The sequence below is a fragment of the Chrysemys picta genome, chromosome 8 (assembly GCF_011386835.1).
Source record: "Chrysemys picta bellii isolate R12L10 chromosome 8, ASM1138683v2, whole genome shotgun sequence".
Classification (NCBI taxonomy): Eukaryota; Metazoa; Chordata; order Testudines; family Emydidae; genus Chrysemys; species Chrysemys picta.
The window spans coordinates 37855757-37875084 of NC_088798.1; the positions used below are offsets into that span (position 1 = coordinate 37855757).

Sequence of the window (19328 nt, forward strand, 5' to 3'; positions counted from 1 at the left end):
TCAGAATGAAAGGATGAGTGGAAGCTCTAAAAGTCAGCCAGCTTGAACTAGTTAATATCCTGGATCACTGCTTCAATGAGAGGAGGACCTCATGATATTTCAGGGGGGAAAGTGCATTACTTTCTTTCACTTGAGCATTCACCTTGGTTTCTAATTGCAGAATTCTTCAGTGAGTCACACAGATCGCAACAGCAAGAAAAATGTAACAGCAATTTGGGTAGCACCATCAGGCACAGGAAATGTACAATTCAGGTACATTTATGATTCCTAATATACTAACATTTCATAAACAAATTAATTTGCAGAAGGAATAAAATCTGTTAGATTTTGCAAAGGATTTACCCTTAGCAATATTGTACTGACAGTGATTTGAGATTTGCCCATCATTTTTAGTACCTCCTGGCCTTTGTTTCATTTCTAATACTTTTAAGATATGCTGGCAAGATGAGGTTTCATCTTTTCATAGTTTTGTCTTATCATAAGTAGTTACTGAACAATGTTTTCCCGAACAATGAACACCCTTAAAATTAAATCCCACTTCCATCTCTGAAGGTAAATGCCTCTATCTATTTGAAAAAGTCAGTATTGATTACTGCCAGCAAGATGTCTATCATATATCTAGAAACATTACTAGTGCCTTATCAGAACATTTCCCCAAATAATGGTTCAAAACGATGTGTTTGGTGTTTGTTTTGTTTTGTTTCCAGAGCAACTGTTGTTCAGAATGTGAGTGTTTTCTGGACTAATGTCAGAAGTCAAACTCTTGTGTCTTCCAGTTCCTCTGTTGACTCAGTAAGTTGTTTCATTTTGATATTATTGTGAATATAGTGTTTCACAAATATACATAACAGTGAATCATATGAATGAATTTGGGGCAATTTTTCCAGGAAACTTTTGGTGAGAGGTTTTATTAGAGCTAAACTCCTTCAAAGATTATTATGTTTTCTAATCAAATACTGTAAACTAAATTTAAACTTAGATGTGCAAGCTGGTCTCCATATTGGAGGAGAAGGTTCGAGGGCTGGAGAAACAAGTATCGACTCTGCGTTGCATAAGGGAAAATGAAGATTTCCTGGACAGACGTCAGGAGATGCTTCTACGGCCACAATGTTCTGAAGATTCAGAGCAGGCGCAGCAGGGACAGAAGGATTGTGAGGAGGTTTGGCAGCATGTGACCTCCAGAAGGAGAAAGAGGAGCGTCCATGCACCAGCAATGGAGATACAGGTGAGCAATCGTTTCCATGTTCTCTCTACAGGTGCTAATGCGGAGAGTGGACTAGATGGCCCATCTGAGGGAAGGGAGCAGAAGGAGACTCCACCGATTGGAAGGCAAAAGATGCACTGTCCTAGGGATGGGGGTTCCACGACCACCACTCCCAAGAAGAGGAGGAGGGTGGTGGTGGTCGGGGACTCCCTCCTCAGGGGGACTGAGTCATCTATCTGCCGCCCTGACCGGGAAAACCGAGAGGTCTGCTGCTTGCCAGGAGCTAGGATACACGATGTGACGGAGAGACTGCAGAGACTCATCAAGCCCTCGGATCGCTACCCCTTCCTGCTTCTCCACGTGGGCACCAATGATACTGCCAAGAATGACCTTGAGTGGATCACTGCAGACTACGTGGCTCTGGGAAGAAGGATAAAGGAGTTTGAGGCGCAAGTGGTGTTCTCGTCCATCCTCCCTGTGCAAGGAAAAGGCCGGGGTAGAGACCGTCGAATCGTGGAAGTCAACGAATGGCTACGCAGGTGGTGTCGGAGAGAAGGCTTTGGATTCTTCGACCATGGGATGGTGTTCCAAGAAGAAGGAGTGCTAGGCAGAGACGGGCTCCACCTAACGAAGAGAGGGAAGAGCATCTTCGCCAGCAGGCTGGCTAACCTAGTGAGGAGGGCTTTAAACTAGGTTCACCGGGGGAAGGAGACCAAAGCCCTGAGGTAAGTGGGGAAATGGGATCCTGGGAGGAAGCACAAGCAGGAGAGCGCAAGAGGGGAGGACTCCTGTCTCATGCTGAGAAAGAGGGACGATCATTGAGTTATCTTAAGTGCCTATACACAAATGCAAGAAGCCTGGGAAACAAGCAGGGAGAACTGGAAGTCCTGGCACAGTCAGGGAACTATGATCTGATTGGAATAACAGAGACTTGGTGGGATAACTCACATGACTGGAGTACTGTCATGGATGGATATAAACTGTTCAGGAAGGACAGGCAGGGCAGAAAAGGTGGGGGAGTTGCGTTGTATGTAAGAGAGGAGTATGACTGCTCAGAGCTCCGGTATGATACTGCAGAAAAACCTGAGAGTCTCTGGATCAAGTTGAGAAGTGGGAGCAACAAGGGTGATGTCGTGGTTGGAGTCTGCTATAGACCACCAGACCAGGGGGATGAGGTGGACGAGGCTTTCTTCTGGCAACTAGCAGAAGTTGCTAGATCGCAGGCCCTGGTTCTCATGGGAGACTTTAATCACCCTGATATCTGCTGGGAGAGCAATACAGCGGTGCACAGGCAATCCAGGAAATTTTTGGAAAGCGTAGGGGACAATTTCCTGGTGCAAGTGCTGGAGGAACCAACTAGGGGCAAAGCTTTTCTTGACCTGCTGCTCACAAACAGGGAAGAACTAGTAGGGGAAGCAAAAGTGGATGGGAACCTGGGAGGCAGTGACCATGAGATGGTCGAGTTCAGGATCCTGACACAAGGAAGAAAGGAGAGCAGCAGAATATGGACCCTGGACTTCAGAAAAGCAGACTTTGACTCCCTCAGGGAACAGATGGGCAGGATCCCCTGGGAGAATAAAATGAAGGGCAAAGGGGTCCAGGAGAGCTGGCTGTATTTTAAAGAATCCTTATTGAGGTTGCAGGAACAAACCATCCCGATGTGTAGAAAGAATAGTAAATATGGCAGGCGACCAGCTTGGCTAAACAGTGAAATCCTTGCTGATCTTAAACGCAAAAAAGAGGCTTATAAGAAGTGGAAGATTGGACAAATGACCAGGGAGGAGTATAAAAATATTGCTCAGGCATGCAGGAGTGAAATCAGGAAGGCCAAATCACACTTGGAGTTGCAGTTAGCAAGAGATGTTAAGAGTAACAAGAAGGGTTTCTTCAGGTATGTTAGCAACAAGAAGAAAATCAAGGAAAGTGTGGGCCCCTTACTGAATGAGGGAGGCAACCTAGTGACCGAGGATGTGGAAAAAGCTAATGTACTCAATGATTTTTTTGCCTCTGTCTTCACGCACAAGGTCAGCTCCCAGATTGCTGCACTGGGCAGTACAGCATGGGGAGAAGGTGACCAGCCCTCTGTGGAGAAAGAAGTGGTTCGGGACTATTTAGAAAAACTGGACGTGCACAAGTCCATGGGGCCGGATGCGCTGCATCCGAGGGTGCTAAAGGAGTTGGCGGGTGAGATTGCAGAGCCATTAGCCATTATTTTTGAAAACTCATGGCGATCGGGGGAGGTCCCAGATGACTGGAAAAAGGCTAATGTAGTGCCCATCTTTAAAAAAGGGAAGAAGGAGGATCCGGGGAACTACAGGCCAGTCAGCCTCACCTCAGTCCCTGGAAAAATTATGGAGCAGGTCCTCAAGGAATCAATTATGAAACATTTAGAGGAAAGGAAAGTGATCAGGAACAGTCAGCATGGATTCACGAAGGGGAAATCGTGCCTGACTAACCTAATTGCCTTCTATGATGAGATAACTGGCTCTGTGGATGAGGGGAAAGCAGTGGATGTGTTATTTCTTGACTTTAGCAAAGCTTTTGATACTGTCTCCCACAGTATTCTTGCCACCAAGTTAAAGAAGTATGGGCTGGATGAATGGACTGTAAGGTGGATAGAAAGCTGGCTAGATCGTCGGGCTCAACGGGTAGTGATCAATGGCTCCATGTCTAGTTGGCAGCCGGTTTCAAGTGGAGTGCCCCAAGGGTCGGTCCTGGGGCCGGTTTTGTTTAATATCTTTATTAATGATCTGGAGGATGGTGTGGACTGCACTCTCAGCAAGTTTGCAGATGACACTAAACTAGGAGGCGTGGTAGATACACTAGAGGGTAGGGATCGGATACAGAGGGACCTAGACAAATTAGAGGATTGGGCAGAAAAAAACCTGATGAGGTTCAACAAGGACAAGTGCAGAGTCCTGCACTTAGGACGGAAGAATCCCATGCACTGCTACAGACTAGGGACCGAATGGCTAGGTAGCAGTTCTGCTGAAAAGGACCTAGGGGTCACAGTGGATGAGAAGCTGGATATGAGTCAACAGTGTGCTCTTGTTGCCAAGAAGGCTAACGGCATTTTGGGCTGTATAAGTAGGGGCATTGCCAGCAGATCGAGGAACGTGATAGTTCCCCTTTATTCGACATTGGTGAGGCCTCATCTGGAATACTGTGTCCAGTTTTGGGCCCCACACTACAAGAAGGATGTGGAAAAATTGGAAAGAGTCCAGCGGAGGGCAACAAAAATGATTAGGGGTCTGGAGCAAATGACTTATGAGGAGAGGCTGAGAGAACTGGGAATGTTTAGTCTCCAGAAGAGAAGAATGAGGGGGGATTTGATAGCAGCCTTCAACTACCTGAAGGGGGGTTCCAAAGAGGATGGAGCTCAGCTGTTCTCAGTGGTGGCAGATGACAGAACAAGGAGCAATGGTCTCAAGTTGCGGTGGGGGAGGTCCAGGTTGGATATCAGGAAAAACTATTTCACTAGGAGGGTGGTGAAACACTGGAATGCGTTACCTAGGGAGGTGGTGGAGTCTCCTTCCTTGGAGGTTTTTAAGGCCCGGCTTGACAAAGCCCTGGCTGGGATGATTTAGCTGGGAATTGGTCCTGCTTTGAGCAGGGGGTTGGACTAGATGACCTCTTGAGGTCCCTTCCAACTCTGATATTCTATGATTCTATGATTCTATGTTTAATTTGCTTTTAGTCCATTTTAAATACCTTTATGATAATGATGGTAGTGTTACTTAATTGTAAATATAACTATTATAGTAATTGCCTCTTGGGCAAAATCTGCAATTGTCGGTCTTAATTTAAGAGAGACTGAGAAGGGTAATAGCAAAGATGTTGTAGACCAGGATTGAGGTGATTTGATAGCGCTACATGAGGAAAGATTGTATAGCCTCTGTCTGAAACAGACCTATCTCAAACCAGTTAAATTAGCTTCTCATGTACAGAAACCCTCCTGTCTGCACTCATGGCATTCCCTCAGATTTCTGTCGCTGTCACAGTCCACCTGGAGGGTCTATTCTTTAAACTGCTGCCTTAATACTCAGAGCTGATGTGCGGAACCTCCAGTCCATTTCTACCAATGCCATCCATCCAATACAGAACTAGATTAGCGGGCCCTGCTAAAGGCTCTTCTCTCTCTACTCTCTCTCTAATCCTCAGAAGGCAATCAAACATACAGGACTTAGTGTGACCATATAGTCACACAAGCTGAATTTTAAAGCTTCAAGTCATCTGTCTCCATTGCTTTTTTTTTAATGCAGCATGTCCTGGGTAATTCTGAAGGTAGGGGGGTTGCATCTCACCATAGATATGTGGACCGGTGTTCAGGCAACTGACTATGTTAGCAGAAGCAGCAGCAGCACAGGCAACAGGTATGCCCTCAATCAGCAGCATACCTCACTGTAGGGGGTGATTTTAAACAGCCTCACACTTCCAGGGACATGGAGAACCTGTGTGCTCTCTCAGAGGAGTGGCTAAGGCCCCTCGCTCTCTCTGCTGAAGTTGTGGCAGCAAACAGTGAATTAAATATCACAAGGGCTGTGCATGTTTGTAGTTTCCAGCATGTTCCTTGCCTTGCTCTCTGCCTCAGTCTGGTTTGTAAGGGAATTTCTGAAAGGGGATGACCAGTCCAGGCACTGCTCTCAACAACCAGGAAGATCTGCAGCCACATCAGCTGATTCTGGGAAGTGTGACACAACCTTACCCAGCCACAGGCTCACTCTTTCTGCCAGGCCACCAGATGGAACACCATCTTTTACCTGCTGGAATGTTTTCTATGGGCAGAGAGAAAAGCCATGCTAAAAGTGGGGAGTCATCACAATCTGGGGGCAGCAGTTTTGGTAAGACTGTGCTTCAAGTGGCCTGGCTCAATTTGTATTTACTTATTTATTTTTGGCCGAGGGACTGACCCCTGGCAAACTCCCCCAACTTTTAAGCACTGAGAAGCTGTGCAAGTGTTGTACATCCATGGGCCCACACAAGCATAGACAGACACCAGCCTCCACTTGTCACCCTTCTGCTGACTACTCTAGAAGCTAATCAACATCCAATGGCATTTTGGTGAGGTTATAAAGCTGGTCAGAGGGAGTGATGTGGGAATCAACCAAGAAATTCCCTTGCTGTGCCTGCTGGAGAGAGAACTGACACATGGAGACCCTCTTCCATCAACAGAGCAAAAGCACTGGGGAGTCGTGCTGTCTGCTCTTCTGGGTAATTGACATCTCCAAGCCATCAAGGAGAAGCAGCAGTATTTGATGGCAACATGTCTCAACCCCTGATTGAAAGCACCATGGCTTCCTTCATCTCAGATAACAGGGATGCTGAGGCAGCCATAACCTACTTTAAAAATCACCTGGGAAGCATGGTGCCTGAAGTCATTGCTTGTGGCTCTCCAAAACATAGGCCACAGCATCATCCCCACCAGGAGGCTCTGACACTCTTCACTGCTGGCAGTTGAAGAGGGATGTGCGACCAACATTGCATCAGCTGGCTGTCGCCCACCTCTCCTGTCCACCATCACGCCGGCATTTGGAGCACCTCTTTAGTGCACCGGGCAGTATAGTCTCTGACAGGTACACGACTCTCCCCAGGGAATGAGGAGAGACTATCATTCATCCAAGTGAATAGAAACTGGCTTCCCCAGAAGCACATCCTGATGGGAAGACCCTGAGGGAAAAGAGCCACTTCTCTCCGGCCGCTGGCTGTGTGGCTGCCCCTGCTCCTCCTGAGTCCTCCGGCCCGTGCTTGCAGGGCCGCATTCCGAAAGGGGTTTTAGAGCTGCAGGCCAGGGCCCCGGGGCCCCCTTAGCCCAGGGCCCTGCAGCCCCTAAAGCCCCTGCATTCCGGGTGGCCCTGCCTGACAGGGAGGAGGGGACAGCTCCCAGAATCATGGCCATGGGAGCGGTGCTGCTGCGCTGTGCAGAGCCATCTGCACACCACCTGCACCAAACAGGAGCTGCCCCAGGTAAGTGCTCTGCACCTCCTGCCTACTCCAGCCCTGAGCCTCCTCCCACACCCCCACCCTGAGCGCCCTCCTGCACCCTAACTCCCTCCCAGATCCTTCACTCCCAGCCCTGAGCCCCAGGGGTAAGCCAGGGGCACCTCCCCACCACAGTACAGTATATAATGCCTTTTGTCTGCCCCCCAAAAATTTCCTTGGAACCTCACCCCCTGCATTTACATTAAATCTTATGGGAAAATTGGATTAGTTTAACCTCATTTCACTTAAAGTTGCATTTTTCAGGAACATAACTACAATGTTAAGTGAGGAGTTACTGTATTTAAAAAACAAAGTGAATGTGAAAACCACATATGGGTCGGATCCCACTAGATGAGATTTGTTAATTAGTCAGTGAGTGCCTGTCATAGAACAAGTCAGCACAGTTTTTTTTTAAATTTCTCTCACATCTGGTCTGGCACTGGTTTCAGTGTAGAAACCCCAGAGTAGGTGGGTGCAATGTACTGGGAGGATTTTGGATCACCTGTACGAGCCCATGATCAATAGTTAGGGTTACCATACGTCCTCTTTTTCCCTGACATGTCCGGCTTTTCGGCACTCAAACCCCTGTCCGGGGGGAATTGCCAAAAAGCCGAACATGTCCGGGAAAATGGCGGCTCTGCTCCTCCCCTGACTCTTCGGCTCTGTTTAAGAGCCGGGCATGGGGCCCGAAGCCGGTAGCGCTCGGGCAGCCCGGCTCTGTTTAAGAGCTGGGCTGCCCGAGCACTACCGGCTTCGGGCAGCCCCATGCCTCCGGACCCTGCGCCGCCGGAGCCTGGGAGGGGAAGTGCCCGGCTGGGGGCGCAGGGTCCAGAGACAAGGGGGCTGCCCGAAGCCCAAGCGCTACCGGCGTCATGGTTTGCCGGGCAGCCCCCAGACCCTGCGCCCCTGGCTGCGCTGGGGAAGCGCCAGCCGGGGGCGCAGGGTCTGGGGGCTGCCCGGCAAACCGTGACGCTGGAAGCGCTCGGGCAGCCCTTTCCCCATGGCTGGGAGTGGGAGGGTGGAGGGGGCGGAGTTAGGGCGGGGAAGGGGCAGAGTTGGGGCGGGGCTGGGGTGGGGAAATGGGCGGGGCCAGGGCCCGTGGAGGATCCTCTTTTTTTATTTAATAGATATGGTAACCCTATCAATAGTAGAATTTATGGTTGAAATTTCCTATTTGTTGTTTTAGAAATCAGTTTCCTAAATAAAACAAAGGTGTGTTTAAAATGAGAGGTTGGCTCTAGAACAGTTTCATTAAGTTGTTTTTGGGGGCATAATGAAGGAGTGATAAGTAGGGATTGGGAACACCTACCCCCAAGGGCCAAAGCAGGAGGAAAAGACTCTAAGCAAAGTGTAGCGGTTGTGGGTGTCAGTAATATCACACACACAATGCAAGTGAATACTGTATGCAGTCAGGAGTCAGCAGCAGCATCACACAGTGTTAGGGAGCAGAAAGGAGGCCCCTGCAGGACACTAAATGAGCCTTATGGCACCAGTATTGTTTATACATGGAAGCCACACAGAGTTGTAATGTGTGTGGCTAAGAGCCATCTTCATACTCTAGTAATGCAGGGCAATTATGTTGGAGATGGTGTTCTAGGCCCAGTGTTGCCAACTCTCATGATTTTGTCAAGTCTCATGATAATTATTTTCTTTAAAGCCCCAGTTCTGATTATTTCAGCATTCATCCTTAAAGAAAAAGTAAGCTTCTAGCCTGGGCTGGTGCAAGGAAGTTTCACGCCCTAGGCAAAACTTCCACCTTGCGCCCTCCCCCTCAGCCCTGCAGCAGCTCCCCACCCCCCCCCCCCAAGGCACCCCCCCCGTGGCAGCTCCCCTCCCCAGCCTGGGGAGCCATGCAGCAGCTTCCCACCCCCCAGTCCAGGGATCCGTGCGGCAGCTCTGACTCGGGGAACCCCTGGGCTGCCGGCGGCACGCTGACCCAGGGGAACCCCTGGGCTGCCTGCCGGCGGCTCAGACTCCCTCTCCCTCCCAGTGCAGCAGCCACTGTAAAAAAAAATGGGGGCACCGCTTTTTGGCACCCCCAAATCTTGGTGCCCTAGGCAACCGCCTAGTTGGCCTAAATGGTTGCACCGGCCCTGCTTTTAGCTCTTTTGGCTATGGAGTAATGTGATCCCAGTGCACCCTAAAGACTCAAAAAGCAGAAGGAAAATAAAAAGAACTCCAGATCTATCATTTTTATGTAATCTTGTGATTTTAAAGCCAATCTCATGATTTTTGATGAGCCTGATTCATGATTTTTGAACATTTGGGGTTGGCAATACTGTAGGCCCCAAAGAACAACAGACAAATAAAACTAACATGAATATTCACATTACTATTTAACAACTTTTTATGTTTATACTTTTTAAAATAAGAAATAAAAATTAAGGAAGGGAGTGGGGAACCATCTCCCCTGGATCCATTAGCCTTCCTCATTTAAAGGAGGAGTAGAACCATTCCCCTCTACCAGGGCAGGGGGTAGATGGGCTCCAGAGGATGTAGCCTGGCTTAGCAGCTGGTCCATAGGCTCTGCCTTCTATTTCAGGAACCCCTTCCATCCTGCAGGCATTGGGCATGGAGGTGCTCTTGAGCCTCCATTGCTCTTTGGCAGGCTGTGACAGCCTGCTCCTGGCCCATGCCTGCTCCTTGCCAAGACTGAAATCTATAGCATAAACTAAAAGGTGAATCAAAACCACTTCTAGTGTGTTAAAGTCTTGTCTAAAAATTATTTGTTTTAGGGGTTACGGATAGAATGTAGGAACCTGTGAAGGAGCAATCCTCTCCCATCAGGCATGTCCCCAGGTAGCAATTAGGGGAACATCCTGTAGATGCAGGACAGCTGCAAATATCCAATAAGCAGTTGCAGACCAACTGGCAGCATCTCTGAACAGGGTGTGGTGGGGTGGCTGGTGCTGGGGCTACCACTATAAAATGCCACAGAGGTCCCATGACGAAGACATCAAGGCAAATAAAGACTGCCTGAAAACAAGTCTTGCTGGGGCAAGTGGAGTTTGGTAGGCAGCTCACCTAGGAGCAGGGAAACTCCAGTTTCATACCAAGGGTGTCAGGCTTGAACAGCCAACCTGAAAAGCTTGTCCAATAGATATGATCACGCCATCCCTGAATAAGGAAGTGGCAAGGAAGAAGAAGAGGATAAAAGAGGAAAATGTTTCAAACAGCTGCAGAGTTGCAGGCAATCCAAAAGCCAGCATCTCCCCAGAGTTACAACAACAAAATATCTGAGATACACAGTTACTCTCTATTAAATAAATAAAATAAAATAATGGAGCTATCCCATCGCCTAGAACTGGAAGGGACTTTGAAGGGTCATCTAGTCCAGCCCCCTGCCTTCACGAGCAGGACCAATTTTGATTTTGCCCCAGATCCCTAAGTGGCCCCCTCAAGAATTGAACTTACAACCCTGGGTTTAGCAGGCCAATGCTCAAACCACTGAGCTATTCCTCCCCTGTGTAAGCATAAGCATAAGGGGATATGGTGATATTTAATGTTCTTTAAGGTGGCAAGAGTTCTACATATAGATCCACCTATTTTCTTTCTCCTAACAGCTGAAGAGTTGAAAGTGAGGTTTTGGTTTGGTAAATAGGAGACTGTAGTTTCATTTAGATAATATTGCCTAATTAATATTGGTAAATTAATTTACAATCTAATAGTTTTTCATGTTGTTGCAAATTACAGACCTCTGGACGTGAAGGCTGTGGCACACAGAAGTTCTGTTTCATCAGTCCCACTGGGTGTAATCTGGATGATCCAAATTGTTATTTCATGTCTTCTGAGTCACTAGGTGGTGATGCTTTTAAATTTGAAATGAGCGGCCTTTCTGATGGATATATAGCCATTGGGTTTTCTGATGATACACAAATGGTAAGATACTATCACTGAATACACTATTGGAACAACAACAAAGTTCTGTTTTGCAAACTGCAGAAACTTGACAACAAACTATTCAGTGATTACGGTGGAGAGAAAGGGGAGACCTGTAGAGCAGGAGAGTTCCACTATGTTTAGCAAAGCTTGTAAGAGTGTTGATTATTCAGATTCCAAGGCCAGAATGGACCTATTTGATCATCTCTTCTGGGGCATAGAACTTCCTTAAATTAATTCCTAGAACATATCATTTAGAAAAACATTCCATCTTGATTTAAAAGATGTCAATGATGAAGGATCCGCCATGACACTTGGTAAATTGTTCCAGTGGTTAATTAACCTAAAATTTACACTTTATTTCCAGTCTCAATTTGTCTAGTCATTGGATTGTGTCAGACTGATAGACCTATAATTACTGGGGTTATACTATTTATACTTTTTAAATATTGGCACAACACCAGCTTTCTTCCAGGCTTCTGGAACTTCCCAGTGATCCAAGACTTATTGAAAATCAACATTAATGGTCCAGCAGGGTTCTCAGCCAACTCTTTTAAAACTCTTGGGTGCGAGTTATCTGGGCATGCTGATTTTAAAATGTATAACTTTAGTAGCTGCTGTTAGCATCCTCATTAGATACCAATGGAATGGAAAGAGTGTTGTTATTATCATCGTCATCATCATCTAATATAACTGCATCAGCTATTCTTTCCCCCAATACAGAACAGAAATGTTTATTGAACACTTCTGCCTTTTCTACATTATTAATGATAATTCTACCATTTCCATCTAGCAATGGGAAAATATCATTGTTAGGATTCTTTTTGTTCCTAATTCAATTATGAAACACCTTATTATCCTTAACTCTAATGGCTACATATTTTTCTGTGTCCCTTTGTTTCCCTTTTCAGTGTTGTATAATTCCTTGCTTCTGATTTATATTCATTACTATCAACTTCCCCTTTCTTCCATTTGTTTTAGATTTTATAGCTGCCTTCACTTCCCCTCTAATCCAGATAATTCCCAATTATCATTTACCTTTTTCTGATAACATTCTTCTTCCTAGCTGATTTGGCCCATAATTGCTTTCAACTTTGTGAAATTGGCCTTTTTAAAGTACCAAGTATATGTATTATTGGTCTGTACTTTATTCTTTTTTCACATTATTAATGTGATCAACTTATGATCACTTGTACCTATGCTACCATTAATTTTTAATTCTGTGATCAGTTCCTCTTTATGTGTCATTATAAGGTCTAGTATGGAATTTCCCCATGTTGGATGCATCACTTTTTTTGAGTTAGGAAATTGTCATCTATAATATTTCAAAATTCTAAGAAATCATGAAGCACGGTAGCACATTACCTGAATAACAAACACTGTTATAATATTACAGTTCCGTGCACCCCAGATACAAATTCCAGTTAATTGGCATTATGAGATTTCATTTTTCTTGATATTTTTTCTGCTCCATAGTTATAATTCTATCACCCAATTCAGCACTTACACTCTGAAGTCAATTTGAATGGGGTATCAGTCTGAGTCAATACAGAATTTGGCCTTTAAACGTAACTCATATCTTACTATTAGGGAACTTGATTACCATTGTGCTTGCCGTGTGCTGACGTGGCACTACATCCTTTAAGTGATACATCCCAATAATCTTTTTTTTTTCTTTTTTTGTTAAAGTATAGTGTTATGGACATCTGCAACTCAAACAGCTGCGGGACAAGATTTTCAAAAATAGGAGTCTAAAGTAATGCACCTAAATAAGACTCCAATTTAGCAAAGGACTTAAGTTAACATGCTCAAGTGTTTTGCTAAATCACATTCTGAGTAGACAAATTTTCAGAAGTTCTGAGCTGCCTCCCATTGAATTCATTGGGTGCTTGGCCATTTATATAAGTACCAACATATGGATTTAGGAATCTAACTTTAAGCTTTCATGGTTTAAAATCTGGCCTTGATCAATAAATTGCATTTTTAACACAGACGTGAAAAGTGGTGGAAAAAAATATAAAAACATCTTTTCGGCATTTTTCCCCCCAAAATGAAAAGCTGATGATGTAGTTCCTCCAGGTACACTGACTTACTTTAGTTACAGAGATCTTTTAAAGCATAGGTGCCTTAGATTGGAATGAAAGGTTATTTGTAAAGGGAGATCATTGTTGCAGTGGATTCTTTAGAGCTACAGTGGAAAAAAGGCTTGTGTGATGAGAGTGGAACATGCTATACACATGCTCTAACTATTGCTCCTTTGCAAGAAACTGAATGGAAGATTATATTTAAGGTGCAAAGCTACTGGACCATATGCCAATTGTCTCTAATGTAGTGGTATCCTCAAGTATCATTTGGGTTTTGATTTTATTACTATGATGGTGCTCAATTCCATAGTCTTGGTGCACCTGAAACTCTAGTCAAAGTTTGTGTAAGATTTCCCTGTGTAAGATCTGCATGCAGCTTTACTCAATCACCACTGACATGGGCAAATCTGTGCTTTTCCAGGGGAATGACGACATTTATATCTGTGGTAAGAATGCAACAGGACAAATAGAAGTTCAACATGCCTTTTCAACTGGACGAACTAGACCCAACGGTTTGTCTCTGGTAATTTAATTCCAGATTATGTTGTATGTATGTGTAGAATAACGCTATTTCATATTTTTTATTGTTGCATGCTTTTTATTGCAGAGTTGTTGCTGAGCTACAATATCAGTGCTGAATTCCAGACAGGATGATAAGATCATCAAACTGTGAACTATTGTATCGAAAGCTAGCAATATAATTTTGCTCTGAACAGAGTTTATCCCTTAAAATTGATTTGGACCATCTACATATTTTCATCTACATTAGCTTTTCTCCTGGCTCTGCTCTGAGTTGGTATTAGCAAAGACTAGTAGCTAGTCAGAGACCAAGCTAGACAGGAGAGAAAAAAAAGTGGATCAGCCATTGATTTATGCAGTAAAACTTAAATCAAGTAATAGTCTGCTAAACATTTAAATAATCAAAAATGTAAGCCTAGTAAACAGAATCATGTTGTTTATGCCTCCTGCAGCAGAGTGGGAAAAAGTACATTAAAAAAAAAAAATTAAGACAAGTGTATAAATGTTGGTTTTACTTTTTTAGTACTTATATCAGAAAAAAATTATTAGCAAAGGAATAATCAATATATCTTCTGGAATAGGCTACATCAGAGATTTCATGCTTTTGTATATCAGTTATGAATATCTACTATTAACTATACTCTAGTTGACCCCACTGACTTCTTTCTAGTTATTCCTAATTTACATTGATATGAGTGTCCAGGGGAATGAGACCCTAAGCCAGTGGTGGGCAGCCTACGGGCGCACATGGCCCATCAGGGTAATCTGCTAGCGGACCGCGAGACAGTTTGTTTACATTGACCATCCGCAGGCATGGCCACCTGCAGCTCCCAGTTGCCACGGTTCACCATTTCCGGCCAATGGGAGCTGTGGGAAGCAGCGGCCAGCATGCCCCTGCAGCCCACGCCGCTTCCCGCAGCTCCCATTGGCTGGGACTGACGAACCACAGCCATTGGGAGCTGCAGGCGGCCGTGCCTGTGGATGGTCAATGGAAACAAATTGTCTTGCGGCTCGCCAGTGGATTACCCGGATGGGCCATCTGCGGACCGTGGGCCGCAGGTTGCCCGCCACTGCTCTAAGCTCTGATGTCATAGTTAACACATTGGGGAAGAGCAATATACATATTTTATTTGTGTCAAGTTAAAGAAATGACACATTTTAACTAAATAATCACAGTTTTGGGTCTAATCCTGCACATATTTGTGCATGTGAATACCTGCTCACATGAGTAATCCCATATTCACATGGGTATTTCCAATGAAGAGAATGGGATTTCTCCCTTGATTAAAATTTCTCAGGTGCATGTATTCAGAATAAGGCCCTTGAGCACTAGTAAAGAAAAACTAAAAACCCAGCATTGTTGAATCCCTGTTTACTTAAAGTTGTAACGTGGTGCAAATCCATAAATGACTCTTTACTAATAGTACATAATTTTGTAATTAGCAATTGATGAGGTAGATTCTATTTCTGCTGAACATAGAATCATAGAATATCAGAGTTGGAAGGGACCTCAGGAGGTCATCTAGTCCAACCCCCTGCTCAGAGCAGGACCTAATCCCCAACTAAATCATCCCAGCCAGTGCTTTGTCAAGCCTGACTTTAAAAACCTTTAAGAAAGGAGATTCCCCACCTCCCTAGATAACCCATTCCAGTGCTTCACCACCCTCCTAGGTGAAGTTTTTCCTAAACCTCTCCCACTGCAACTTGAGACCATTACTCCTTGTTCTATCATCTGGTACCACTGAGAACAGTCTAGATCCATCCACTTTGGAACCCCCTTTCAGGTAGTTGAAAGCAGCTATCATATCCCCCTCATTCTTCTCTTCTGCAGACTAAATAATCCCAGTTCCCTCAGCTGCTCCTCATAAGTCATGTGCTCCAGCCCCCTAATCATTTTGTTGCCCTCCGCTGGACTCTTCCCAATTTTTCCACATCCTTCTTGTAGTGTGGGGCCGAAAATTGGACACAGTACTCCAGATGAGGCCTCACCAATGCCGAATAGAGGGCAATGATCACATCGCTCAATCTGCTGGCAATGCCCCTACTTTTACAGCCCAAAATGCCAATAGCCTTTTTGGCAACAAGGGCACACTGTTGACTCAGCTTCTTGTCCACCGTAACCCCTAGGTCCTTTTCTGCAGAACTGCTGCCTAGTCACTAGGTCCCTAGTCTGTAGCAGTGCATGAGATTCTTCCATCCTAAGTGCAGGACTCTGCACTTGTCAGATTTCTTTTGGCCCAATCCTCTAATTTGTCTAGGTCCCTCTGTATCCTATCCCTACCTTCCAGCTTATCTACCACTCCTCCCAGTTTAGTGTCATCTGCAACCTTGCTGAGGGTGCAATCCACGCCATCCTCCAGATCATTAATGAAGATATTGAACAAAACCGGCCCCAGGACTGACCCTCGGGGCACTCCGCTTGATACCAGCTGCCAACTAGACATGGAGCCATTGATCACTACCCATTGAGCCCGATGATCTAGCCAGCTTTCTATCCACCTTATAGTCCATTCATCCAGCCCATACTTCTTTAACTTGCTGGCAAGAATACTGTTTGTTTATTGCTGTATGATGAATGTTCTATGTCGGGGTTGGCAACCTTTAGCACGCGGCTCGCCAGGGTAAGCACCCTGACGGGGCGGGCCAGTTTGTTTACCTGTTGAGTCCTCAGGTTCAGCCAATCGTGGCTCCCACTGGCCGCGGTTTGCTGCTCTAGGCCAATGGGGGCGGTGGGAAGTGGCAGCCAGCACATCCCTTGGCCTGCGCCGCTTCCTGCAGCCCCCAGTGGCCTGGGACGGTGAACCGCGATCGGCCGAACCTGTGGACGCGGCCGGTAAACAAACCAGCCCGGTCCGCCAGGGTGCTTACCCTGGCGAGTCATGTGCCAAAGGTTGCCGACCCCTGTTCTATGTAATAATTACAGATATTCTGGTTTTAGGGTGATGTTCAGAGCATAATGACTTCCTTTAACAACGGAATCATCAACTGCTCTTTCATTACAAGAAATCCCATATCGACTCAGTCAAAAGCTGCCAGCAATTTGTACTTCATATTTCTGGCCCAGGGACCATCATCAGCTGGTGAGTGTTGCCTTATCATGCAATGTCCAAATGGAAGACTAACAATTGAGGTGGTGTGCATATATATATATATATATATATATATATATATATATATATATATATATATATATATATACACACACACACACATATATATATATTTTGTGGAGGTTTGAAATGTGATCAGGATAACAGATCTTTTTTGGTCTGAGAAGATAACATGCTGACTTGATGGCAGCAGCTTGATACATGTGAAGCTTACACTATTGGAAAGAAATATATTCTTTCCAAGTGTATTTGTCTTTTTTTTTTTATTGCTTGTATAAGAGCAACACAAAGAGACCACCTGCAAGATGACAGCCCCATGGTGATAGGCATTGTACAGACAGTCTCTGCACCAAAGAGCTTACAGTCTAAATAAACAAGACAGGGTGGGAGAGAAAATAGAAGTTGGTAGCTTACCAAAGGTCACACAGAAATCAGTGGCAGAGCTAGGAATAGAACCCAGGACTCCTGAGTCCCATTCCATGGCCGTACATAATGGGTCATGCTACTGAGTTAAAATATGTACAAAAATATAAAGAAATATTAATTTAATTTATTTAAAGAGCCAACAGCTTTAATAATGGTTGCTTAATGTTTTCAGGACAGATACAGAAGCATCCTAGGACACCCTTTATCACTCCTCAGAAAGTGAACATTTCAAGCTATGAAGCAGTAGGTGGCACCAGTTCTACACCTTCTATTATTAAGGCTCACGGTAAGAATATTTTAAAGAAAGTAACTGGATGAATCAACTATCCATTCCTTCCTTGTAAGGTGTAAAATGTATGGTTTTTCATAGATATGCTCACACTCACATCCTTTCTTATGAAATAAGGCTCCCATTTCTAGTCCTGCAGATTCAAATCATATTGGACTTTAAAGTCATTTATTTTTATGTATAGAAAATTGGTCACTGCTGCTGAATTTCACCCATCTTAGAGGGGTGTGATGGGGAAATTCTACATTTGGGAGAAGGAGGACATCAAACTGCTGCCATTTTTTAAAGTTGCTCAGTGGATTGGACTACTAGAATAAGTCTTAGAGTAGATGGATTACTGAGTTAGGGGGAAGGGGATAGGAGAGGAAGCCAAAGGTGCACGATGAATTTATTTATTATATTGTTCTGCAAGTGATCATATGATTCTCTAATTTATCACATGGGTATTTAGCGCCACATGTTGGAGGGGGGGGCGTATAAACTGCACACACACACACACACACACACACACAGTGAACCAGATCCTGAGCAGATGTAAATTAGCATGGCTTTATTGAAGGTCTGTGTCTATATTATGGGAAGTAATTATCTTCTGTAGCTGATACAGTAAAAAAGGCTAAGTAATAATAAAGTTGAGCAGGAACTCGTACAAGAAACTTAGAGAAAAGAATTCATATTATATAGTTGATAATCCTCTGTATCAGTTATGAGTTATTTTACAGTGATCTAGACAATTTGAAGATTGATTTTCTACCACACAATAAATTACCTTTAATTTTCCAGAGCTCATTCGTAATCTGATCTTTCTTGTGTGATCTTTCAAAAATAACATGATAGTTTTAGTTCTGGGAGAAGTATTTTGAAATATAGAGCACAGTAGTTTTTAAAGGGTGTATATAATACACTTCCAGCCTGTTTCAAGGAAGATCAGTTGCAGTCAATAAAGATAAAAAGAAGATTAATCTTTTAGTTAAAGATACAAAATAGAAATATATGGATTTTAGATATTCCAAAATCTATTTGAACATTTGTTTTTTTCTGGTTTATGCTCCACAGAGATCTTTGATCTTGACAACTTCGATTTCTCTATACAGAATATCTTCAATATGTTACAAAATATGACAACAGATTTACAACAAAGGATATCTAACTGTTTCCTAGGAATGGCACAGTTCTAGACATTAACTGTACAGCTGGATTAAAATTCAGGAAAATTATATGGTTCTTTCATGATAATGTACCTGGTCATATTAATCACCTCGATTTTTGTTATTAAATCTTTATTTTTACAGAGTAACAAAGAGACATTTTGTGACATTGTCAAGTAAAAAAAATCACTGCTGTGTATGTCTAGTGTAGGAAAGAAGATGGCTATAAAGAGAGGCTTAGAAAAGAAGAGAGTACCAGGGAGAGGAGAGAGATCCCCCTACAGAGTCTCAGGCTCAGAAACAGGTTTAGAGAAAAGAACAGAGAGAGAAAGAGAGGTTAGAAATGTATAATGACCCAGGAGGTGACTCATTTATCACTTATACTTGTTACTCCTGGGGGCATTGTGCACCCAAAAATTAGAAGTTCTGTGCAAAAAAATTAAAAATCCTGCAAATTTTATTTGTCAAAATAATGCTACATAATATTTATCTTGGTAAATTATTTCAAAATACCTGTCAACAAATATGTCTGTAACAATGCAGAAACGCATAAAAATTCCCCCAGGAGTAGACAGTTAAAGAAACCCCTATGACAACTCCTGTTCCTCTGCCCCTTTCACCCCACCCCCACAGCCCAGCTAGGGGGCCAGACACCCACAACTCCTCCCCCCCCCAGAGCCCAGCCATGGG

The 19328-nt window shown here is 44.3% G+C and overlaps 1 protein-coding gene across 1 annotated transcript in view; it reads left to right on the forward strand.

The window, feature by feature from the left end:
* The window catches only part of LOC101951894 (putative ferric-chelate reductase 1), a 53493-nt gene that overhangs the window by 13475 nt on the left and 20690 nt on the right, over positions 1–19328 (forward strand). Inside the window, exons 4-10 of the mRNA XM_065555629.1 lie at positions 161–252; positions 708–792; positions 980–1225; positions 10877–11062; positions 13568–13669; positions 16604–16745; positions 17374–17487. Of these exons, the coding sequence (XP_065411701.1) occupies positions 161–252; positions 708–792; positions 980–1225; positions 10877–11062; positions 13568–13669; positions 16604–16745; positions 17374–17487 (967 nt within the window). The remainder of the gene's footprint in view (positions 1–160; positions 253–707; positions 793–979; positions 1226–10876; positions 11063–13567; positions 13670–16603; positions 16746–17373; positions 17488–19328) is intronic.